This window comes from Coniophora puteana, assembly GCF_000271625.1.
Source record: "Coniophora puteana RWD-64-598 SS2 unplaced genomic scaffold CONPUscaffold_24, whole genome shotgun sequence".
Classification (NCBI taxonomy): domain Eukaryota; kingdom Fungi; phylum Basidiomycota; class Agaricomycetes; order Boletales; family Coniophoraceae; genus Coniophora; species Coniophora puteana.
The window spans coordinates 15656-40720 of record NW_006913076.1 but is presented as its reverse complement, the minus strand read 5'-3'; the positions used below and the strand labels follow the sequence as shown (position 1 = coordinate 40720).

General features: G+C 51.7%; 7 protein-coding genes across 7 annotated transcripts; 4 read left to right on the top strand and 3 right to left on the bottom strand.

The window, feature by feature from the left end:
* Positions 1-262: 262 nt before the first annotated feature.
* On the bottom strand, positions 263-2067 carry CONPUDRAFT_147956 (uncharacterized protein). The gene is made up of 2 exons (XM_007777623.1): positions 1835-2067; positions 263-1766 (listed from the first exon to the last, which is right to left on the bottom strand). The coding sequence occupies exons 1-2, from the start codon at positions 2045-2047 to the stop codon at positions 348-350; spliced, it is 1632 nt and encodes a 543-aa protein (XP_007775813.1). The 5' UTR covers positions 2048-2067; the 3' UTR covers positions 263-347.
* A 524-nt stretch (positions 2068-2591) lies between these two features.
* On the top strand, positions 2592-4832 carry CONPUDRAFT_68107 (subtilisin-like protein; the record flags this gene model as incomplete). The annotated part of the gene is made up of 11 exons (XM_007777615.1): positions 2592-2780; positions 2834-3236; positions 3285-3445; positions 3504-3579; positions 3642-3689; positions 3753-3858; positions 3913-4003; positions 4059-4141; positions 4198-4207; positions 4271-4522; positions 4635-4832. Coding segments are annotated over 11 exons (1617 nt in total), but the record flags the coding sequence as incomplete, so codon positions are not given.
* Positions 4833-8931: 4099 nt separating this feature from the next.
* On the bottom strand, positions 8932-10839 carry CONPUDRAFT_170369 (uncharacterized protein; the record flags this gene model as incomplete). The annotated part of the gene is made up of 2 exons (XM_007777622.1): positions 10583-10839; positions 8932-9936 (listed from the first exon to the last, which is right to left on the bottom strand). The coding sequence occupies exons 1-2, from the start codon at positions 10787-10789 to the stop codon at positions 8932-8934; spliced, it is 1212 nt and encodes a 403-aa protein (XP_007775812.1). The 5' UTR covers positions 10790-10839.
* Positions 10840-11618: 779 nt separating this feature from the next.
* CONPUDRAFT_113847 (subtilisin-like protein) lies at positions 11619-14142 on the top strand. Its single transcript, XM_007777621.1, has 12 exons — positions 11619-12066; positions 12119-12548; positions 12599-12765; positions 12821-12896; positions 12949-12996; positions 13053-13158; positions 13210-13297; positions 13357-13439; positions 13494-13503; positions 13559-13810; positions 13871-13892; positions 13948-14142. Exons 1-12 carry the CDS (start codon positions 11641-11643, stop codon positions 14001-14003), a joined length of 1764 nt encoding a protein of 587 aa, XP_007775811.1. The 5' UTR covers positions 11619-11640; the 3' UTR covers positions 14004-14142.
* A 1280-nt stretch (positions 14143-15422) lies between these two features.
* On the top strand, positions 15423-17159 carry CONPUDRAFT_78351 (uncharacterized protein; the record flags this gene model as incomplete). Its single annotated transcript, XM_007777620.1, has 7 exons — positions 15423-15795; positions 15857-15964; positions 16021-16183; positions 16237-16420; positions 16487-16632; positions 16695-17088; positions 17121-17159. 7 exons carry the CDS (start codon positions 15423-15425, stop codon positions 17157-17159), a joined length of 1407 nt encoding a protein of 468 aa, XP_007775810.1.
* A 961-nt stretch (positions 17160-18120) lies between these two features.
* Positions 18121-18969, bottom strand: CONPUDRAFT_78350 (dephospho-CoA kinase; the record flags this gene model as incomplete). The annotated part of the gene is made up of 3 exons (XM_007777619.1): positions 18121-18436; positions 18510-18903; positions 18963-18969. The coding sequence occupies 3 exons, from the start codon at positions 18967-18969 to the stop codon at positions 18121-18123; spliced, it is 717 nt and encodes a 238-aa protein (XP_007775809.1).
* A 167-nt stretch (positions 18970-19136) lies between these two features.
* On the top strand, positions 19137-20229 carry CONPUDRAFT_68066 (uncharacterized protein; the record flags this gene model as incomplete). The annotated part of the gene is made up of 4 exons (XM_007777611.1): positions 19137-19246; positions 19308-19372; positions 19496-19803; positions 19861-20229. 4 exons carry the CDS (start codon positions 19137-19139, stop codon positions 20227-20229), a joined length of 852 nt encoding a protein of 283 aa, XP_007775801.1.
* Positions 20230-25065: the final 4836 nt, after the last annotated feature.

Genomic DNA, 25065 nt, shown 5'->3' with positions numbered 1-25065 from the left:
GCTTGCTATGTATTTCCGTTATATTTGAACTAACTATCTCTTTATAATTGAATATATTTCTTCAAACAAAGCACACATGAATATTGCGCGCTGAAGTTCAAGAAAAGAAAACGACTTTCTGTCAACAACGAGCAAACTACATGGCTGGTTTACAACGGGCAACAACATCCGTTGTCGCTCGTGAAATTTGGGAAATAGGAGCCTTATCTAACCATCGCCTGTATGACAGCTGCAATCACTGAAAGAAAGCTGGCACACGTTTCCGTCATAAAATTCCTCGCTAGATCTACTGCGAAGCCAATAAGGTGAATAGCGGACATCTGATATACATATCTATACATGTTTGCTCAGGATGAAGCCATCATTGGTTCTCGGCCTTGATTATGCCGCTCTCGTCGGCACCAAAGCTCCGAGTGGACCTCTTTCCAAATTACCTTCGCCTCAGCGTCCGAGCCTTGGGCCAAGAAGTTCACAAGGTACGGGAACAGCGCCCTGATACACGCAACTGTGTATGCCACATCATCGATCGGGGAGGCCTCCAGGGACAGCCGCGTTACACGCGAGATGTGCGGTTCCACCATTGTTATATACTCGAGAGGCGGATTATGAGAGACGCGAGCGTCAACGATAAGGTAAACGTCCTGGAGCTCACGGCAGTTGGCGATGATTGTGCGTATCCCTGAAAATGTGATGGTCTGGAGTAGATGGTCATCTTCGCGGGGTTTCCATGAGTAATGAAAGGTACGGAGGCGAGGAAATGCTAGGGACAGGTACTCGAGACCGGTATCATCCATGACAGGTGCTCGTGGTGAATCGATGCGAAGGTCCGTGAGGCTGGAAAATATGAAAAGAGGTCGTATATCATCCATCGTGGGAAATTCTCCCCTCTGAATTCTTGACTGGGTAGAGATGGATATTCTTGTCACGCGTTCTGGAGACAGCGTCTCTGCGATAATCCCAACGAAGCTCGTCAGAGCATTACGGGCAGAAGCCAACGTATCCAGACTGATTTGTGTCACAGAACTGAAGTTGTATGTTCCATCAAAGAGTTGGCAGACGGCCGAATACGTCCATGCGGACACGCAGAGACTGGTAAGAGAAGGGAACACAATGCGATGGTGTTGGTTCGTAACGGTAACCTGTATGGTTCCCATGTCTATCTGGAGTGTTCGCAAGCACGGAGCATGCGCGATAGCAGCCAGCCACTCGTTGTAGCTAGCACCACTTGGGGGTTGCATAGTGATGGACACGAGCGTTTGCATCCTCGAAAAAGCTTCTGAGAGCTGAGAAAGGGTACAGCCGTCGCCAGGTACGATAGAGAGAGAGCTATTTGAAAGATGGAGGGATCTGAGAGCTGGGCATCGTTGACTGATGACTCTGATGGTTCCGCCTGGCACCATTCCCTCGAAGGTGATATCAAGAAGGGTGGGGACGAGGAAATATGCCAATGATGCCGTGCGTGAGCTACCGGCAACAATGGTGTTTAGATTGCTCGGGTCGATATACAAGTGTCTCAAACTTGGGAACAACACCGACTCGCCCGGGGTGTAGGATAGTGCCGCATTGAGTATGCCGTAGTGTATCGGAGGTGTTCGAATTGAAGACTCCCCAAAATCGGGACTGATGAGGTGTAGAACATTGACCCTAGAAGAAAGCCTCAAGAAAGGTCGCCAGTCATACCGCCTGGCCACATTTGCGAGTATTTTCTGGGACATGGAACCCTCAAGAACATCCTGGGTTTGACGGGCAGCTGGCCGAATATGCGCCTAGTGATTGGCCGATCTGAGATCAGAATGGAGGCTGGAATTCAATGAGATTGATTTGATAGACTCACCCGTGCATTAACATCTTGATACTCTCCCGCCGAACTGATGCCCAACCTCATTCCGCCAAAGAGATCCCCCAAGTTCATGGTCTCGCAGTAGAGTTCATCCAAAGCCGGCTCACGGAGCGATTTGCATGTGCGCGCGAGCGATGCCAGCGTCTTGGCATTAAGATAAAGAAAGATTTCCTCCACGAGCTCAGGGATCTCAAGACAATGGTGCATGTCCCTGTATCAACTGTCGGAGTGGAGTGGCAGATGCTTGAAGTGCGCGTACAGCACGCTGTCACTCCGCTAACTCTTTCTGTGACAAGTCACTGAGCTGTCACGCCGTGTCTTCAAGTTCCACTCCTGCAATCCATCATCATATCTTGATTCACGCTCCCCTCATGCTCTCTCATACTCGAAATATCGAGACGCTACATAGGAGCCATAGATCTGTCCCAGAAGTCAACCGAGGCAGCAGCGTCCGCCGAGAACTGCTCCTATCGAGCCCAACATGCCTCCGAATTCGGCATCTGGTAATCTCATCACTTCATTTCATCCGTAAGTTTACACTCTCGTTGGCGCTGACGAGAGCAGCGCCAACGCCCTCAGCTTTAGCGTTTCCAAGCTTAAAGAGAGTATCTCGACCCTATCAGAGGGATGAGTCCAACACTCGACGGCAGACCCGGACACCACTCTTACTTTCCAGATCGCGTTCTCGCGTCTGCGATTTGGTGAGCTCGAGCAAAACCTGATGGAGATCAGCGACCCTTCCCACGCGTGATACGGCCAGCATCTGTCCAAGGACGAGGCGCACGAGCTCATGGCGCCTCATCCAGACACGCCGGATGTTGTCTCGCAGTGGCTCGTATTTCATGGGATTGATGAGGCGAACATCAAGTATTCTTCCACCGGAGACTTTATGACTATCAGTGCTCCCGGCGTACGTGTGGCCGAGTCTATGTTTGATACGGTACGTTGCATTTCGCTTCCTCAATCTCAATGGCGGTCGCTAACATTGCTTAGGACTTCCACGTCTATGCCGATTCAGGGGATGCCCTCGCGCGCACGACAAAATACAGTATTCCAGAGGTTCTCCATAATCATGTCAACCTCGTCCAGCCGCTCGTCATGCTCGCTCCTCCGCCTCAAGCGTCAAAGCCGGCTACGCCTTCTAGCAAGATCACGTCAGCTGACCTGAGCCAGGAAGACAACGCCGTCGATCCCTCGTGCGATTATCAGATCAACCCTAACTGCCTTCGCCAACTTTACAACATTGGAAACTACACGGCGTCTCCTGCTAAAGGCAATGTAATTGCGGTCTCGGCGTTTGAAGAGCAGTACGCGAGTTACACGGACTACGCGCTGTTTGTGGAGGGTTATGCCCCGTCCGCTTCCGGAGCAAACTTCTCTGTTGTCCCTATCATCGGTACGTCGTCTCCCAACATGACACGTATTTGCTTACATACAACTGTAGGTGGGATTAACGACGCAACGGCCCCCGGTGTCGAAGCCAATCTGGACATACGTTACGCGTTTGGTTTGACATGGCCCATTCCCGCGACATTCTATACCGTCGACAATTACTCAGATACAGCTGGGAATGGGAACTACACGTTTGCCACTGCAGCGCTTCACGTGGGTGGCATGCACCTTGTCTCATTTACAGTAGGCTGAACTGAAGCGTTCGCCCTAGTATATCGACTTCTTGTTGGATCAGACAGACATACCCCCAGTCATCTCGAACAGCTACGGAAACGACGAAACGATATGTATGTCACTTCGTATCTCTTCATCTCTAGCTGGGACCTTTTTTACTCATGCTCCATCCTAGTTACGCCCGCACAAGCCAACAAGATATGCCAAGGCTTTGCTGCATTGGGTGAATTCACCTTTATGATACATATTTCCAGTAGTATAGACTGACTTCCCATCCACTATGTAGGGGCGCATGGGGTCTCTGTCCTGTACTCCTCTGGAGACAACGGAGTCGGATATTTCTATCAAGAGCCGACACCGTTCTTGATCCATTTCCCTGGTAGCTGCCCATAGTAAGTCTTTCTTGTGGTACACACACGGCCGTGGTTGACTCCTCTCTACTGTAGTGTCACGATGGTCGGAATGACAACTGGAATTAAGGAAGTTTCTGGCACTATCACTGAATTTGCCTCCAGTGGCGGCGGGTTCAGTAACTACGTGTGTACATCGCTATACTACAGGTGCCGTACTGGTGGCCTGATCGTGGTCATAGTTCCCTCGCCCATCGTACCAAGACAAGCAGGCCAACGACTATCTAAGCTATCTCGGAGATCAGTACCAGGGCCTGTACAATTCGTAAGCCAGCCTTCCCCGAATCGCGCTTAGATGGTGTACTGACCGTACTTTCTCAGGAGCGGACGCGTATGGCATTTCTACTTCTTTCTCTATTCCCTCCCGTCTGACATTGCTCAGGGCATCATCCAGGGGTATTCGGACGTGTCCGCCCAAGGCATCGATTACTTGATTGAATACTACGGGTACACGTACAACGAAACGGGCACCTCGGCTGCTACACCCGCGTTCGCTGCCGTCATTGCGCTGCTCAACGATGTGCGGATGGATGCCGGAAAGGGGCCAGTCGGGTTCTTGAACCCGTGGCTGTACTCGTCGGGCTATGCCGAGCTGAAAGATATCACTGAGGGAAGTAACCCCAGCAGTGGAACTAACGGCTTCAACGTGAGTACCTGTACACTCGTGAAAGTTTTGAGACAAAGACCTTATGAAATGAGCTCTTCTCAGTGTACGAAAGGGTGGACCCAGGTAAGATATACTTGCGAGATCATCTTAGTCCTATTTCTCAACATCTGTTCAAGTGACTGGGTTCGGGACACCTGACTTCGCGAAGCTCAAAGAGCTTGTAATAGCACAAAGGGTCGATAGAGTGGACAAGCCGAGACCGACGTCCCCATCGCTGATATTATATCTTCAAGTAAATTTGAACTCACGCCGCTTTCGTTCTTTAAGCTTGATTGCTCTGACTAGCTGAAATACCTTTTCTTGCCTAATTTGACTATCTATCGCTTGCTCTTCGCGCCCCTCATCGATCATCGGCTAACGGTACTCTGAATTAGGTATGGCTTTCTCCATCCATGTGTCGACGCCGCTATTGTCACTCATTTCTGGAATACTGTTTTACTTTTTGATAATGACACGCACGAGACGTTTAATTACCATTGAAAACGCCTACGCTTAGGCCGATTTACAAGGCTCACATACTCTCATCGCTCTTTTACTCTCCCCATCACTAGCGCTGTCCTTTCCTATGGCATCGGTTTGCTCAGACACCGTATTCATGCGACATACATCCAACGAAAACCATACGATACAGTCGAAGTATTCACACCTGGTAAGAAAATGCTCTTGTGGTTGGCACGAAATTTCCTGATGACTCCTTTGATTAACATCATCTTCGCAGTCATCTCGCAGATTGCAGAATTCTTCTACTACGGATAACTTTCATAACGACAGCATACCCCCAATAAACAGGATTCCCTGTGAGGTGCTCGAGCTCATCTTCGAAACATGTCTCCCCAACGATGGCTGGTGTACTCCTTCTGCAAACCTAATGCCGCTAGTCCTCGGACGCGTTTGCGGGATGTGGCGACTGGTATCGCTCTCAACCCCACGCCTATGGACCTCGCTCGCGATTAGCATCACCGCTTTAGAAAGGGTTCGCGATGAGAGGAGGCATGCCGATGACATCATGACACAAGTTATTAAGCCGCTATTCGCGCTACGCACATGGATAGAGCGGGCAGGCACACGATCAATTCGCCTCAAAGTCACCGACGAAGATATTCGCGTCCCGGCGGAAGCAGTTCGGCCACTCGTGCAGACACTCTGCACGCACGCATATCGTTGGCGAAGTATGCATTTCGGCATCAGAGCCTCATGCTTATGCACCTTCGATCGCGTCTTCCAGCACAACATGCCCGCTCTCACCGATGCAACCATACGCGTCAGTCCTAGCCTCCCTGGCATCCATAGCACTCGACACTCTCCACCACCAAACTTTCCCTGTCTGACACACTTCTCGTGGGCTGCACCATTTGACGCTCCATACCTTTCAAAGGAGACGTGGAGCCAGCTCACAGAGTTATCCATCTTCTATGACCTCTCACCCACGCCGCACTCCATTCGTTCCCATCTTGATGCAGTAACCTATCGCTCCCTCTGCCGTGCTCGCAACCTGGTGACGCTCAATATCGGAGTCATAGACCCTGACCCGAGCGTCAGCGGAGGCGGCGGCGGGCACGAAGAAGTGCTCCTGCCGAACCTAGAGTGCCTCCGCATACGGCGCCTAATCCCTTCAGCCAAGCTTGGCGCCAGCATCGCATCCCTTGTTGTCCCCAAGCTTCGTCAGCTCAAAGTTGACGACGTGACAGGCTCTTCTGATGAGCCTGATTATGCTTGTGACTGGGGAACAAAGGCGATTGTGACGTGTCTGGAGCGCTCGAATTGCAACCTGCGAGAACTCAGAATCCATACGTATGTCGCGGAAACGGAGCTGCGCAGAATAATGGAGTTTTGCTCGTATACAGGTTGATGGAGATTGATGTTTTGAATGTGTTTTAGAGTCCACGTAATCAGCCATGACCACTAGTATATCGCCCACTTGCGTCTACATCGACAGTAAAGCACTGAATTTGACATAATATTCGAATTAAGTATGATGAAATAGTGAGATAGATTTCTGACAGCGTTACTGCTAAAATAATAGACACTTCACTTCAAACCACAGTTGTGTCATTTCATCCTCCGGACCGTCTCCAGAGAACTGATCCAGACCCGGAAATAGAACTCGAAGACATTCGGCGGCATATTCTACATCGTCAATCTGAGAATGAACAAAGGACAAGACCTTGACGCGCATAGCAGGGGTACCGGTGTGTATATCTTCCAAGAACGGATTCTGCGTGGCTCGGGCATCTATGACCAGTTTGAGGGACCGTAAATCAACACAACACGCTATCAAGGAAGACAACCCGGTCAATGTGATGACAGAGACGCTACTGCTATGCTCCTCCGTCGGTGTCCAGACGTAGTGGAGAGTTCGAAGATGGGGAAAGGATTGAGACAGCTCCGTCAAGTCGGCGTTGCTAAGCGCCGGTGCCATCTCGGACTCCATGACGAACTCGGTCAAGTTTGTGAACTTGAGTAAGCGGCGAATCCTGTTAAAATCTATAGGTTCTATTGGGGCCTTCCTGGTAACAACAGATATCCTGGACATGTGGTCGACTGAGAATAACGCTGCGATTGGCCCCATGATCCAGTTGAAGTGACGCGCTGTCGAGTTCTTGGTATATATATCAAGGTGGGTGACAGAGGGGAAGTTGTTAGGACCTGTTATGAGCAGATAATAGACTGTTTCCATGTGCAGGCTGGACACATTAAATCTCTGGAGTGTACCAAGGGTGGTGGGTGGTGTCTGTTTTGCGTAACGAAATCCCCAAATGCCCAGATTAAGCGTACGGAGGCAGGGAAGATGGGAGATGACGGGTATCCATTCACGGCTTGTCCGGGAGCAGTTCCTATCAAGAGTAAGTGACTCAAGAGCGCTTAGTTTTCGGAAGGAACTGGCAAGGCGCATTGGTGAAGATCCTTCCCCGTCTTCGAACATCTTGGCACTGCCCCAGGTGTCAATTTTACCTATGCTGAGGTGACGTAGGGAGCTTTGTAGACGATCACAGATCATCTCTACAGCTGTATATCGCACGTCGAGGTATAAGTCGACCTTGACAAGCGTATTGACAAGAAAATAGTTGAGTGCGACTTCCAGGGAGCACCCAACCAGATCTGTGGTAGGTTCTGAAGGCGTTGAGAACGTGACGGACAGAACTCTTAGGTTGGGGAAAAGATCTTTTATGCCTGAAGAGTTATAGAGCAAAGCTTGATCGAGCACATTATGGTGCAGTACGGACGACCTCGACGGATGCCGGGGGTCTGTCTCGGCAAGGTGAATGTTTAGAGAGCGAACTGGGGAAGTGAACTGTTGCAAAGTGTTCCAGTCCTCGTGAGTGAAGGGACGGCCAACGTCCTTGAAAATCGGTCAGCTCTCAGGAAATCTGATCCAATATCTAATGAGAACCACATCAGAGAATCGGACTGACTAAGATCATCCTTTGATCAACCGACTCCCAGAGATCGTCTGTCAAACCAGCAAACAGGGCCTTCAAGTTCCCGACTTCGCTGTACAGCGTGTTGAAGCTCGCATCGTGAATAACCTTGCTTGTGCTTGAAAGGTTTGAGACAGCCTCATGATCGAGGTGATAGCAGATATTCTCGACAAGCTCTGGGATCTCAAGACAGTGATGCATCGCGTTAAGACAGCAGAGGATCAAACAAGTCAACATGCGGCATTTCCTGCCTTTTCTCACGCTGCGGCTAGGGCCGACAAGAGCAACGGCGCCGCCCTAGTCCCGCCCTGTCACGTCGGCCTTGATATGGCCAATGTCGTCAAATCCGTCGGCCAGTCGAAGTCACTCGATCACTGGGTGGCTTGCTGAGCGATGTTGCTTCCCCGCACCATCCATGTGTTTTTTTTTCCTCTGAGCTTCGCCAAATGTGGATGCGGCCTAGTCATTGAAGAACACAAACGTGATCCGGACTTCCCCACCTCGTATGACAGGCCGTGTTGATGTTTTGTAAGCCCAGTTCGACGTAGACGACAGGCGGCCGTCTCGGTTTTAGGGCTATAAGATGGTGGGTGCGCTGTTTCCTACATTGTCTCCTATGGAGGTGCGGGGTGTTGTATGGACTACTAAGGTACTTTATTGATATGATTCACAATTGCCAGTTTCATTTAACAACTATAGTACCGAACGCTTGCGCTGAATACTCACCGACATGGCTGTTTGCAATCGTGTAGCCATCCAAACAATCGTCTACATCAGCATGAAAGGTTATGCAATTTAATGAGAACTACAGTGCGGAACCCAGCGAGATAACTATGTATCGATGTTCCTATGCAGCAACTACCGTAAATTTATAAACTGACAAGGTGTTGGTCCATTGATAACACGATTGGCACATCTGATAGACATATGTGCTCTTCACAGAACCTAGGCAATTAGAAAGTAAAACTATCAAGACGACTTTGTCAATAGGCCAATCTTGACACTTTTCCAGACCGACTGGCAAGTCCAAGGCGAAGCAGGAGTCGTGAACTTGACGAGTTGCGGAAACATGGCCTTTAGACATGCCCCGGCATACTCCGCATCATTGGCCTGCGAGCACCACAGACAGAGGTTTGTGACACGCGAGCCAGACCCCGCCTTCACCTTGATATCCCTCGGGGATGCGTTCTCAATTTGCCGAGCATCGACGATAAGCGCGACCGACACAAGGTCGGGGCAGTTTGATACCAGCGCAGCAAGACCGGCTAGAGTGACTACATCACCGTGTCTTTCGCCTGCCCACCAGTGTTGGATCTCATAACCACCGTGCTCTGCCGTTCTGTTGTCCCGATGTAGGGCGGGACTCCACGAGTATTGGAAGGTACGGAGCAATGGAAGGGCGGTAGAGAGCTCCTCCATGTGAGCGTCGCTCAGGAGCGGGGCAACGTCCGAGGAGATGATGAGCTTTTTCAGTTTAGTGAATGTGAGTAACCCTCGGATGTCAGCGAAGGATATGCCGTCCCTTGGTCCTCTTGGGGTTCCAAGGTGAGGCAGTCCAACGGAGAGCTGGATAGAGGTGACTTTTTCCGGGAGCAGCGCTTCGCTGAGGGTTTGGATCAATCCGGCCAACGAATACGGAGTATAAAACGTATCAATGGAGAAGTGCGAGGTCGAGCTCAGGGCGCAGGGATTTTCGACAACGTGGGAGACACATGCCACAGCAAGGTTGAGGGTGCGAAGAGAGGGTGCGCAAGCAAAGGCCGGGACCCATCCAACGCGGGAGCCCATGCAACTATCAAAAAAACGGATAGATTTGACGTTCTTCAGCTGGGAGAAAGCGACAGCGAGCTGCTCCGCCGTGGAGTCGTGACTGTAGCCGTCGAGGCATGACAAGTTGAGATCCAACAGCGAGTCGCATTGCTGACCCGCTAGTTGAACAGCGACGTGAGGTTGGGCTTCTTCTATATTCCTGAGCTGAAGGCTTTTCAGCGTAGAAACGAGGAAGAATTTGAGCGTATCCGTGGAAGACCAGCCCGGTACAATGGATTGCAGAGTATCACCTCCAACGCCTAAGAACGTCAAGCGTGGAAAGAGCTTAGATGGGGTAGAGTGTTAGGAACCGGAGGTTCGCGTCCACCGCGTCACGGTTAGTGCCACCGGCAGAAGCACTACCGAAGCGTCAGTATGGAATGCTGGTGAGATATACTCGAACCAGCGTTCCTCGTCTCTCTTCCCTCACTCGTTATGCACCACACCGAGTGAGGGTAAGCACGCTCTCGTCTACGATACATGACCACGACGCTTACATTGCTCTGTACCTAGTCTCACATATCATAGGTACAGAATACACTCGTTATGCACCACACCGAGTGAGGTCTCACATATCATAGGTTTTAACATAGAGTAAGCCAGAGTGGCTCTAAAAACATCGGCGTGCACAGTAGGAGTGAGAGTCTTTGCATGGCGACGATCTTCCGTAGTGAGATACAAGGTCTGAACGCGACGCGTGTGGCGGTGTAAGGTCTCCCAATCTTTGCGCGTGAAGGGCCGTGTAAGGGTCTATGTAGCGATATTTCTCGTTCAAACTATCGATGCAAAACGCGAGCTGCTCTACGCTCACCACGGTTCTTCCTTTGTCTGTCAAATCCCATAAATCGTCATCCAGCCCGCACAGCAGGTCCTGCAACCTCCAAATCTCGGTGTAAAGGGCATCCAACGCGGGTTCTTGCGTCACCTTACACAACCGTGCAAGCGCAGCCAGAGAAGGCTGATCTAGATGGGTTGCGATGGATGCGATGAGCTCTGGGATTCTGAGGCAGTCGTGCATTCTGTTGCTGACGTCGGGGAGTTAAGGTTCAAGCTAAGAGACAAGGAGCGCTGCACCCCCGCGTTTGACCCACGAGGTTGTGCTTGAGGCCTTGAGGCTCCATCGCCACCTTAGAAGCGCCCAATACGCGATGTATGTGAAGGCAAGTGCGAAGGAGGTCAGAATCTGAAGGCGAGAGTTAAATGGGAGGTAACTGCCACAGGTCACCCGTGAAATACTCTATCCGTAGAGTACGTACCCTCAGGTGGACTAAAAGCCTAGATGAACGAGATGAACGCGTTGATTCAAATTGACGCGTCCTGGACGCGTTTCTGCACACGGCAGGCCACGTGGCTAGATACCCCTTATGCGGTCGAGCTCGGGCCGACAAGAGAAATACCGGTCCCGCCCTGTCACGCCGCTCTCTGACCGACCGACCGACTCTCCGAATCATGATCCTCACTTCGTCCTGATTCCTCTTGGTGCCATGTCCCCCGCACGACCTTCTGAATTCTGGGCTTTGTTCTAAAGAGACCAAGGCTAAAGATAGCACACCTCGTTCGTGATACTCGGACTTGCTCGGGACAAACTTGCTGAGTTAATCGACCAGTTGATCACTACGCGGTGTTGTTTCCCCGCGTCAGCGCTACATTTCCCGTCGGTCCTCGCTAAATGCGGCAGCAAAGTCAGCAAGGAACGCAACCGTGAGCTGGACTTCCCCACTTGACGCGATAGGGCGTAAGGTTGTTTTGTATGGTTGGTTCGACGTAGGCGACGGGCGGCCGTCTGCGACCATCATGGTACTATAAGACGGTGGCCACGCGCGCGATCCACCCCTCATCTCCTCCCTTGACCGAGCATCGAGCACCAGGATGAAGACATCCATCTTCTTCAGTCTTTTGGCAGCTGCTCTCGTCAACGCATCTGCCCTCTCCTTCAGAGGCTTCCCTCAAAGGGTGAAGGAGAGCACCTCCGCTCCTTCAACTGGATGGGTCAAGCATTCAGCCGCACACCCGGAGACTATGCTTCAGCTCCAGATCTCGCTTACTCAGCCCCGCTTTGGCGAACTCGAGCAACACCTTCTAGAGATAAGCGACCCATCTCACGAGCGCTATGGTGTACATCTGTCGAAGGAGGAGGTGCACGAGCTCATGGCGCCTCACGTTGACACGCACGGGATTGTCGCTGAGTGGCTGGCTGTACATGGGGTCGATCAGGCGGAGGTCAAGCACTCTGCAGCGGGTGATTGGATGACGGTTCGCGTCCCTGTGCGCCTCGCAGAGTCCATGTTCGACACGGTAGTTGCTGTTTTGTCTGTTTGTGATCAACACGTTTGCTGATGATGTTTAGGACTTGCATCTCTACAAGCACGCTGAGTCTGGAGACAGTCTCATCCGCACGCTGGAATATAGTCTCCCGGAGATCCTTCACGACCACATCGACCTCGTCCATCCTCTCACCATGCATGCGCCCTCTCCGCGTACAGACATGAAGAAGCGCTCGGTCAACGCTGCCCACGAAAGACGTTCTCTGAACTTGATCAATTCACGAGCAAACAGCACCGGATCCATCGATCCCTCATGCGAATATCAGATCACCCCTAGCTGTCTTCGTCAGCTCTACAATATCGGCAACTACACGCCGTCGGCGTCAAACGGCAACGCCATCGCGGTCACGGGCTTCACTGATGAGTGGGCGAACCTCGTCGATTGGGACAATTTCCTGCAAGCGCAAGTACCGTCGGCTGTCGGCTCTAACTTTTCCGTCGTATCTATCACTGGTAAGCGACGTCTCTATCAAATTGCACAACCATCTCATTACCCAGTGCAGGCGGGACGAACAACCAGACAGATCCCGGTGCAGAGGCCAATCTGGACGTCCAGTACGCGTTTGGTCTTACACGTCCGATGCCTGCGACGTTCTACACCATCGGTGAGTTTCCAGGTGACCCTCCTAATGTCAACTGGACCTTCGGGACTGGAACGCTGGACGTACGTGTTGTCTGATACGCGCTTGCGAGCAAAAATCGTCTATATGAAACCATATATATAGTTCGTCGACTTTGTCCTGAACCAAACCAACCCGCCTCAAGTTATTTCGACGAGTTACGGAGAGAGCGAGCTTTCTAGTAAGTTGGTGGTTCTATTGCTGTCTTCAAGCTCACCCATCCCATTTCTCAGACTCGCTTACGCTTTCAAACAAGGTCTGTCAGAACTTCGCTGCGTTGGGTAAGCCTCCTTTGCTACACTAGCACTCCTGTCCTGGCTCTTACTATCGGCGAAAGGGGCACGTGGTGTCTCTGTCATATACTCGTCCGGTGATTACGGGGTCGGTTACAGCAACGGCACTGTCGTGCCCTTCGACCCTCAGTTCCCCGCTAGCTGCCCTTAGTAAGATTTCCCCCCATCCGCTTCGGTACTCTCAAACCTTTTATTATGTAGTGTCACGTCCGTCGGCATGACGTACCATATTCCTGAGGTTGCGGGGATCGACGGAGTCTACTCTAGTAGCGGAGGGTTCAGTAACATCGTAAGTGGAAATTCAGTCAATGGTGTCCTCTCGAAGTCGGGTATAACAGGTTCGTCTAGTATCCTCGTCCTGCGTACCAAAACCAAGCAGTTCAAGACTATCTCGCGTACCTCGGAGACGAGTATACTGGGCTGTACAACTCGTAAGACACTCTCTGTTGTTGTACGCCAGCCACTCACCGTCCCTGTTACACTAGGAGTGGACGCGTAAGGACTTTCGCTAAATATACTTTTTTACGTTGATGGTTCGTTGAATATCCAGGGGTACCCAGACGTTTCAGCCCAGGGCGTCAACTTCTTCATCGAGAACTATGGCCGCGCCCAGAACGACACCGGCACGTCGTGCGCCGCACCCACGTTCGCGGCTATCATCGCACTTCTCAATGACGCCCGAGCACAGGCAGGCAAGGGCCCGCTCGGGTTCCTGAACCCATGGCTGTACTCTACTGGCTTTGCCGGCTTGAACGATATCACGGAGGGGAGTAATCCTGGGTGTGGGACCAACGGGTTCAATGTACGTACCATATCACATAACGGAGTGCTTAAGGTCTCATGGTGTGTTTGATGGCGACAGGCTACGAAAGGATGGGACCCTGGTACGTTTCAGAATTCCATGATCGTCGAGCTGTAGTATTTTAACCATCACTGTAGTTACGGGTCTCGGAACACCCGACTTTGGTAAGCTCAAGCAACTCGCTCTGGCATGAGGACGCAGTTTGTGCCCGTCTCTGTATTTCTCTTCGGTTTGGGAAGTTGTATACACCACTTTACCGTGTAGGGACAGCGCGCGATTCTTCTTGTCAGCTCTTCATGTCTGCAATAAAACTCTGAACCCGGTGAACACGATCAGCGAGGCTGCCCACGAGACAACAATCCAGATCTGAAATGCCCCCGCCCGCTGTCCCCCCCAGAACGAAGGGCACACTTCATGGGTTCGCTCTGGTGGCCTCATGGACTCCATGGAAAAATCGATAAGCCTTTCTGAAGGACCGGCATCACAATTGTCGGAAAACCCTGAAACCCGTATGGACGCGTCACGACGCATAATTATGTTCCGCTACCCGTTTTGACGCGTCTGCAACTACAGCAAGGTATAGACGCCTTCTGAATGCCGTCCCAACCCCGTCCCAACGCCGTTGTGATGCGTCTACACCAGCGATGAACCAATCGGAATGCGTTCTTATGCCATGTTTACGCCATTTTGACAGTATTAAAATGCCGCTGTGACGAAGGAGTGGTCACTTCGACGCGTTGGCAACGGGCTTTCCGCATTTGCGTCAGAACGCCCCTTTCCGTTTTCCCGACACAGGAGTCAGTGATCTTGATCTAGGACAGCACATGCATTTCAAATGGCGAGCAGAGCCTGCTTCACGAGCGCCTAGAAACCCACGCCATGGATCAAGGACATTACTCGTGTATGGGAACTTCATGATGAAGCGCTCAACCACTGCGTGTATCGCCTCACATTTCTAATAGAACGTTTTAATATTACGTTCTACGGCGCAGAACGTTCTAAGTAATGCCCGCACGAGCGGTCAGTCTTCCAGGTCTCCTGAATCTCTTTCAGGAAGAAGGGGCGATGCTTTTGTTGACAGAGAAAAATAAGTGAAGCTGGTAGGAGATCATTCGGACTTTGACTCAGAGTTAGGGTTAGATTTTTCGTTGAGATTATGCTCCCTACGCTAACTCCTACAATATAATTGACTCTTTTGACACAACCGTTGAGAACATATGCTCAATGTAAATTTCGTTTCATAACCTTGTCGAGTTGAGTAAAAATATTTGAGAGTTATAGGTTACAAAGGGAACCGAAAAAATGTGGTTACAGCTGATAGGCTCTGATAGGGACGCCGCGTGCCTTAATGCTCTATTTGTCAAGCCCCATCGGCGCCAAAGGTTCGCATGAGGACGCTGCATGTTCGAAACCACCAATCAAATGGTGTGATCTAGTACTTGGAGCATAGCAGTTGGGCTATCGCACATGCTCAACGTGGGCAACTCCGGGACAATCTACTACAGATTGCCCCCAATGTTCACCGGCTGCGCGGCGTGCGCGCAGTCTCCAAGCATATATAGTCTCGCACTCACTTTCGCCCTTTGGTTATCCATCCATTCTCCCCCTTAACATGTATTGGATGTTTCTCATTTCTCTCGCTCAAACGTCACTTGCTCTACCGCTAATAGGGACAGATCCTACTCCATCCCCGGACACTACTACTAGCAGTGGAGTAGTGTCTCAGAATGGGCGAACCATCTGGACCATCTTGTCGACATGCATGTTTACTATATTCTCTTGCATTTACAAGGTTATGCATCCCAACGTACCCAGCCCTTACGACTCCCCCACACGCCTTATGATCAGGTCTGTGGGGTGTACGCTAATGACCCTTGTAGCTCCGGAGCTGTGCGTTCTCTGGGCCATTCGCCAGCTACTCAGCGCCTACCGCTTCACCACTCAAATGGATAAATTTCTTCACCCCAGAAGAGAGAGACTTGGAAGTGAGCCGTCCTCTTCCCATCTGTATGCGTTTTCGTCGATTTATGATAATGTCACATTTAGTATCGGAGAAGTTAAAGAGGAGATGGAACAAAGTTAAAACCCATTTTGACTTCAAGAAAACAGCGAGCGGGGATGAGGAAGAGACTCACGATCTCGTTCGGATAAGAGGTGAGTCGTCGTCATTCGTATGGTCAATGGTCTTGCCGAACTTCAATTTCTCCAAGTTTCGCATGCCGCAAGCTCAGATAGCTCCACAAGCGCGGACGATTCAACAAACACAGATGACCCGACAAGTAGACACGATTCCACGAACACAACCGATTCGACGAGCGACAATGATTGGACGCCTGGACTAAAAGAGGGTGGGGAAAACGTTTCCATTTTGATGTTCCGTACGAATCTGAATTTGAGACAGATGAATCATGGACTATTGCTCATAGCTTTTTCGCCTATATGGGTGGATTCATGATTTACTACGAGGGAGCTCCGTGGAGTACTATCACGCCCGAATATCTGTTGACGGAGCTCAAGGACGGTAACATTGACGTCGTCGCGCTCACCAAATGTGAAGTCAATGATTCAAGCAAAGGAACTATAGTCACAAAAGGGCTTGCAATATGGCAAGTCACTTGGTTCGCTGTTCAGCTCTTTGCACGGTGGCGCTATGGCCTCGACATAACACAAATATAGATTGCCACACTCGCGTTCTGTGTGCTATGCATCATGACATACCTTATATGGTTGTACAAACCACAAAGTGTCAACCATCCTCGTCGCATCAACTGGAAACCTGAAAGCAGTCCTCCTCGTTATCTGCATAAAGCCCGGTTCCTACCGTAGGTTCTCCCATCGTCTAAGCTTTGATGCAAGGTCTAATGACATTATTTGGGCAATGAAGGGTTGAACCACCTTTTTTCATCCCTACCATCGCTCAGCATATCGTCGCTATCGTTTATGGCGACATGGAGAACGAGCGGTTCAGAGTCGCAACATTTGGGGGAAGCGAAACTAGCTTGCCAGACGGAGCTGACACGGTTGGGTACGCGGTAGCGGTGCTATACGGTGCCATCCATCTCCTAGCATGGAACTTTCAATTTCCTTCATCTCACGAGCAGCTGGCATGGCGATGTGCAGCATTGGCCATCATCGGTGCCCCCTTCTGCTACATAGCGTCATTTATCACCTTTGGTGAAATACTTGACTACCTCAGATTCAGAAGGCCTGATGCTCCTGAAAGCTTCATATGCAGATACATCCGTTTTGCCGTTGAGATTATTTGGGGGTACTCTGTGGTGTGCCTTATGGTTGCCTATGTTTTAGCTAGAATCCTCCTGATAGGGGAAATGATCGCATCGCTACGTAGTATTCCTACCAGTGCTCTCAGTACCATATCATGGGTCGATGTACTTCCTCATCTTTAATTTTTTTTTTTGAAAAATGCTACACCAATTTTATTTAATGGCTGTAGCAGAATCGACCTACCTTACCTCAAGTTTCATCTCCTCGATCGATGAATTGGCATATGAGCGCTGAGAATATAGAACAATCAGGTCGTACAAGTCCTATACACGCTTTACGGCGCACAGTTACTGCGTGGCGAGTCTTCTCGGGTTCGAAAGTCTGGGAGGTAACAACCCAACACTAGTGTAATACAGAGCACCAGTTGCATTACCGTTGACCCAAAGTCTTGATGAATTGAGCAATCGAGGCCTTACTTAGCCTTACTCCCTAAATGGGTTGGCTTACCGCACGGTCGCCCTCGCTCAGTAACGACGCAAACTGATAAAATGGTACCTACCCAATGTGTGTTAGCTGTTGGCCAGCACCTGAATAACCCTTGGGAAGAAAGAGTACCAATTGTGTGGCCTGATGACTCAGGGCGCTTGTGCGCGGCTAGTTCTAGAGGTGAAGCAAACCTGAAAAACATATCTCAGGGCACGTGCTTATATTTTGATAACGAGTCACTTGTACTATAAGACGGGCTCGCCACCGGCTGCAGTTGTGAAAGATGAGAATGGGCATGAACCAGAAGGACATCACGGGAGATGAGGGCTCTGAGAGCCAACGCACTAAAAGCAAAGCTCGATACGCAGGAACAGCGGAGCACAGACACCGTGATGTGTCAGACAAGAAAGACCGTACTAATCGTGCATTTATCACTCGAGAACCAGCCATGAGGCCTGAGAATCAGTGTCTCTCCATGGCGCCAGACAACTCTTCCTTAGCGTGAAATGACATTTCTCGTGAATCTGTCTATGATTGGAAACCCTTATCAGACGTAATGAGGACGAGGATTAGATGCGTACAGAGGAAACGGAGCATTTCTAATTACGACGCCGCATACTAGGCCTTTTAGATCGCCACATTGCTCTCCACGCGACTACCGAAAGTGCGCTGAAGAAAGTGTAGGGAGGGAAGAGCCAACTGATGTACCACGACCAGCCTGCCGCTCGCTCGAGTTTGGTGAGGCAAGAAGAGAGCTGGGTGTTGAGGTCGGCGAGGGAGCCCGAGTTGTCGATGACGATGTCTGCGTATGCGACTTTATCGGATATGGGGAGCTGTGAGTGGAGTCGGGAGGAAGCGTCTTCGCGGGAGGACCTGTCTCGCTTCATGAGGCGCTGGAGCTGGAGTTCTGCAGAGCTGTAGAAGGAGGTTAGGACCCCGTCAGAGACATTCAAGACGTAGGATGGTCATAAGATGGAACGATGCTCACCAATAGACGACGACGACCCTACCCATCCACTTGTACATGCCTCCTTCGATGAGAAGTGGGACGTCGACGATGCAAATCCGATTACCGCGTATCCAGGACTTGAGCACGCTCCAGAGTATAGCGCGACTAACAGCAGGGTGCACGATGGCATTGAGCTGCTTGCGTTTGAAAGGGTCATTGAAGATGATCGCCCCTAACTTTTTGCGGTCGAGGGAGCCATCAGGTAGGAGAATGTCGCGTCCAAAGGTCGAGACGATCTGAGAGAGCCCACGTGTACCGGGTTGAACTACCTCGCGGGCGATAATGTCTGCGTCTATGACAGAGAGGCCACGCTCCTTGAAGAGGTTAGATACGGTGGACTTTCCGGTGGCGATACCGCCCGTGAGACCGACGACTGATAAGGAGGAAACATAAGAAGGGTTGTGACGAAAGACATGACGAGGATAGACTGACCGAGCATTGGGAAAGACAAAGGGAAAGGTGTTATGAGTTGTTTGTCCTGTGGCCAGACCTGTCAAACGCGGTGCGTAATGGCTGCATCCAATTGGCCTGTTCCTCTCATTCACTGTACAAGGCCACAGCATACATCCACTCTCTTTCCTCTCATCTTCCACCGTTGTCGCCACCATGACGGCAACGGACCAGAATGCTCTCGCATTGGCTCCAAGGGGCTCCTCGTCCCACCTCAACAGACCAGCGAGACAGGTCGTCCCTGCATTCCTCCAGAAGCTATACGAGTACGTGTCGATCGTGTCACTACTTTCCGTGGCGTCCACATGGCTCATTTGGCCATGTCAGAATGGTCAACGATCCGTCAGACCAGGATCTCATTCGGTGGTCAGATTCGGGGGACACATTCTTCGGTACGATCCCCGTTCGATCTTCCTTTCACCTCCCTTCCACCCTCTGCCGTTTTATCCCCATCTATATTTTCGTATTCCATGGCTGACCATGCTGTGGTGCTACCACAAATCATATCATAACAGTACTCGACCAAGAGCGCTTCGCGAGCGAGGTCCTCGGTCGCTGGTTCAAGCACAAGAACTTCTCGTCCTTCGTCCGCCAGCTTAACATGTACGGCTTCCACAAGATCCCCCACCTCCAGCAGGGCGTCCTCCGCTCCGACCAGGAAGCCGACTTTTGGAACTTTGAGCACCCAAACTTTATCCGTGGCCAGCCCGACCTCCTCTGCCTTATCCAGCGCAAGAAGCAGACTGCAGCCGGCGCCCCTCCCAACATAGGCGCTGGCGGTACACAGGATGACGGAACGCAACAGCAAGCCGCGATAGCCCCTGTGGGGAGCGCAGGTGCGGCTGGTAACGCCGCCGTTGGCGGGCTCAACGCGGGGCAGGTGCTCGACGTGAACCAGATTGTGAACGGCATCGCGGCTATCAAGCGGCACCAAGCCACCATCTCGACCGATCTCAACACGCTACGTACGTCGAACCAGGAGCTCTGGCGTGAGGCCATGGCTGCGAGAGAAAGGCACAAGAAGCACCAGGATACGATTAACAAGATTCTCAAGTTCCTCGCGAGTGTGTTCGGGCATGGCGCGGCGAGCCATCATAATCATGGCTCAGCGCCGCTGAGCAAGGGAGATAACAGGGACAGAGAGCCCAACGCGGGTGCGGTGGTGTCGAGGTCGAAGGCTGGGATGTTGATGATCGATGATGGACGCAAGAAGGCGGGACAGGACGAGGCAAATGGTGAGTCTGAGTGAGGATTTCGGGGACGTATCGGTGGGCGCTTACACAGACAAGGGTTCTTTTCGTCGCTCGCGACCCCAAATTCGCCGACGCATATACGACCATTTCAGCAAGACTCGTCGCGCTTTGTATCTATCGAGCCGTCCATCCCCGACACGCCCGTCACCGTCACCTCCGAGGCACCGGCGCCTATTAGTCCAACACGGGAAATCACCCCACGCCCCTCGACATACCAGACTTCTACGTCTTCCACAACATCCACCACAGCATCTACCACTCCATCCACCGCATCCTCCTCTAAAAACGCCGCTGCCGCTGCCGCACCCTCCCCGTCAACATCCTCACCATCCTACACCGCCCCATCCCAACCTCAGCCTGAGCCCCCTATGTGCCCCCAAAACTTCAACATGCAGGACCCGTCATATTTCCCACAATTTCCCATGCAAATGCCATTCCCAGTGGCAATGCCCGTGCAGAACCCCAACGACGCGGTGGTCAACTCGGCGCTCGCGCAGGTGCTGCAGAGTCCACAACAGATGCAGCGGTTGCTTGCCGCGTTGTCTGCGCAGCAGGTTCCGTCGTACCTCCCGTATCCCATGCCAGAAGAAGGGCAGGGTGCGGCGCCGGGAGCGGGTAATGGCGCAGCTGGCGAAGGTGGAGGTGAGGAAGGACAGTTGATGCACTACGATCCCTCGCGCGGCTTCGTGCCCGGGGACTTCTTTGCGAACTTGAACCTGCCTGTGGGTGTGGATCCCAGCGCTGGAGCTGTCGCTCCGACGGGTTCCTCTGGCGCACCTAATACTGGAAGCGGGGAAGGGCACGAGCTCGCGAGCTACGCACCGCTGCAGGCGCAGGACGAGCGGCTGCAGAGGACGTACCAGAGCGCGAGCGAGATCGACAGCGATGTGAACGCGCTGCATACGAGCCTCAATTCGCTGATTGAGAGTCTAGGGCTCGATCCGGAGGCGCTCGCGGCTGCTCAGCAGCAGAGTGTAGCTGGGGCCAACGCCTCGGCTGCGAGGGGCCCAGGCGAGAGCGGCGACGGCGCGGTAGGACACGGACACGGACACGGACACGGACAGGATGGAAGCAGCGCGCAGGACGGCGCGCCCCCGTCCGAAGCCGACTTTGACTTTGACGCGTTCCTCAACGCCTCGCTCGCCGAGCACTCGGGGATGGGCTTCGGCCCCGGCCCCGGCGCGGGCGGCGCCGGTGGCGGGATGGGCGTCGGGTACGACGCGGACGATCTCGATATGGACGGCGCAGACGCGGACATGGCGTCCGGCGCGGACTCGCTCGATGCGATTGCGGACAGACTTGATCGCGAGCCGGGGCGGGGGAGAGGGATGGTTGCGGATGCGAAGGACCGGTTTCAGCAGACGGGGCAGCGGAGGCGGGGGCATGAGAGGTTTGGGTCCGGGGGTGAGAGCGCCGATTTTGGCGTCGGTGGGGGCGGGACACATGCGTTTTTGGATGAGGTGGCGAGTAGTACGGATGGGGATGGGGCGAGTGATGTGAGTATGGGCGGGGTGTCGGGTGGGCTTGGGTTGGCGCCGCCTTCGAAGGTTGGGGGTGGACCTGGTGTCACGCTAGGCGCTGGTGCGGGCGCGGCGACGAGGGGGAGGAAACGCAAGTCGGAGGCTGGGAGTTTGGAGAGAGCGCCGCAGCTATTGGTGGAAGATGGGAGTGGTGGAGCAGGGGGGCGGATGAAGAGGAAGCGGTGAGGGACGTCTAGAGCGGAAAGTAGAAAGGAAGAAGGCGCTCAAGGCAAGGGAACGAGGTGCTTATATGTACGACTACCAAGCGCCGACGACGTTGAAGGACGGGCGGGTGCGTTGCTATTTTTAATGCTTACTGTATCGTTTTGATAGTCTGTCTTTTCTTGCTACCTTGTTAGTTTTCTGTGTTATCGTACGTAAAGGGTTCATTGTGTATTTTTGCTGCTTGCTATTCAACAAACCTCCCACCTACAAGCTCCTGTTTTTGCTGTGCAATCATCCCCTCAATCCAATCTTAGAAGTCTCAGTGTCAATTCTACTCAAATTCTACTCGCACATCTTAACGCTCGTGAGATGGGTCGCTTATCTCCAGAAGGTGCTGCTCGAGTTCGCCGAAACGAGGTTGTGCGAGCGAGACCTGGAGCTGCAGCATAGTCTCCGGGTGTGCTGCCGAGTACTTGACCCATGCTGTTGAAGGAGCGGAGATGGTCTCCTTGACCCTGTGAGGGAAACCTCTGAAGGTTATGGCAGAGGCGTCGACGAGAGCGGCTGCCAAAAGACCGAAAAAAATGGATGTCTTCATCTTGATGCCGAAGCCGAGGTTGGAGGAGACAACGAGGCCATACACTGCACAACCATCGTCTTATACTGTAGCTCTGGAGAGGTAGACGGCCGTCCGTCGCCTACGTCGGGCTAGACTTACTAAACAATCCCGCGACCTGTCAAAGAATGTGGAGAAGGCCCGCGAATTTGCGCCCGAATTTGGCGGAGATCGAAGGCAAATGCATAGAATACGAGGAAGTAACACTGCAGACAAACGGCGATTTTACCCCGTATGAAACCGAGAGAAAGAGGCGGCGAGATGAAAGCCTTTTCCTCCAAGTTTTGGAACCCCCTTTTGCACAGGAAAAGATACTCTTTTAGCCGACATTTGCGTCAATTTTGCGCTGGTAAATTTGGCGGGTTACCAAATTGGACACCACCTTCCTGATTTGGACGTGTTTCTATCTAATCTCCGCACAGAAATGCAAGCTCCGAGGCAAAAGTTTAACTTTTCAATAGCTTTTCGCGCAGCAAAAGATGGGCGAAAAAGGCTTTCATCTGTCCGCGTTCTTCAATCACTTTTCGTAACAGAAAAATCACAGTTTGTCTGCAGTGTAACACCGGCTGGTGATCGCCTAATAGAATAATCCGTGAAGTTTGGCCCGGCCAGGCCTAGGTTATAACCAACCCTCGCGTTGACCTTTCCATTCAACGCTTCCAATCGACGCTGTAGTACGTTTCACTACATGCATCTGAAATGTGCATGCTCTACTCAAGGGTGATAATATAGTGCGGTTTGGTTGTTTCCTCCCTTTTCGCCTTCAGACGTTAGACACACAGTACACTGCAGACAAACTGCCATCTTTCTGTTACGAAAAGTGAGTGAAGAAGGCGGACAGATGAAAGCCTTTTTCACCCATCTTTTGCTGTGCGAAAAGTTACTGAAAAGATGAACTTTTGCCTCGGAGTTTGCATTTCTGTGCGGAGATTAGATAGAAACACGTCCAAATCAGGAAGGTGGTGTCCAATTTGGTAACCCGCCAAATTTACCAGCGCAAAATTGACGCAAATGTCGGCTAAAAGAATACCTTTTCCTGTGCAAAAGGGGGTTCCAAAACTCGGAGGGAAAGGCTTTCATCTCGCCGCCTCTTTCTCTCGGTTCCATCCTGAGTAAAATCGCTGTCTGTCTGCAGTGGGGTAGCCTCCCCCCCACATGGGTCCACTGCAGACAAACGGCGATTTTATCCGGGGTGAAACCGAGAGAAAGAGGCGGCGAGATGAAAGCCTTTTCCTCCGAGTTTTGGAACCCCCTTTTGCAAAGGAAAAGGAGGGAAAAGGTATCCTTTTAGCCGACATTTGCATCAATTCTGCGCTAGTAAAATGGACGGGTTACCGAATTTGGACTTTACCTTCCCGATTTGGACGTGTTTCTATCTAATCTCCGCACAGAAATGCAAACTCCGAGGCAAAAGTTTAACTTTTCAGTAACTTTTTGCACAGCAAAAGATGGGTGAAAAAGGCTTTCATCTGTCCGCCTTCTTCAACCACTTTTCCCAACAGAAAAATCGCAGAATGTCTGCAGTGGTCGCTTATTGGGCGCTTTTTAAAAGGTGGCGGCGGAGCCCCAATCATGCACGTCGCAACTTCAACGCGGAGTTGCAACGTTCTTGTTTCTGATCCTCGTCGCCCGTCGGCGTCCGGCCAAGAATGCATCACTGCTTTAAGATCCCAGAGCTTACCGGATTAATTGCAGCCCATCTAGATCAATCATCTCTGGCTGCACTAGCGAGATCGTGTAGACTTACGCAGGAGTCAGCTCTGGATGCCCTCTAGGCTCGGACCAGCCGTTCCTGCCGAAGCTACGCAATGTCAAATCTGGCACTTCAGTCCCCCCCTTTTACAAATCTTTAAGGCTTTTTATACTTGAAAATTAATATGTCTTAGAGGCCCACTCCGATGGTACACCGGGCACTCTATGGTAGATGATGTCCTTAGTGGTGGTGAATACCACAAAATGTGAGTCTCATAGTGGCTTCCTACCATGGGTTTGGTGAGATTTGTAAAAGGGGGGGACTGAAGTGCCATCGCTTGGGCCCCTGGGAGTAGATTCGTGTTCGCCAACAGTGTCGGAAAAAACCAAATGGGGTTTGAAATGGTTTCCTATTTAGATAGACTTAGGTTGAGAGAATCACACAGCGGATGAGAGCAGTGCGAGCTGAGTTTTCCTCGCTCGAGTTCGTCTATTATTTATACTACTAGTTTGTAGGGGCTATAGGCCTCCTCTACTTTAGATTACTCATACGAATTCTATGGGCACGGCTTGCCATCGGTTTCAAGTGTAGCTCCGTCCGACTACTAAATTCATTACAACAGGAGTAACCTCAGTCAGCGCGCTGCGGAGAGCACGTGACTTTACTCATGACGCCGAGACTGACGTCGTGTCATTCTCGTCTCGCTTTATTCAACACTCCCCTCAAACCGTGCTCATGCCCAGGCCAGCCACGTGCGTCTGGTGCCTGTCTCTGGCAAGCGGCTTCGTGAGGATGTCTGCAGTCATTTTTGCAGTATTACAGTACTTAGTTGTTATTT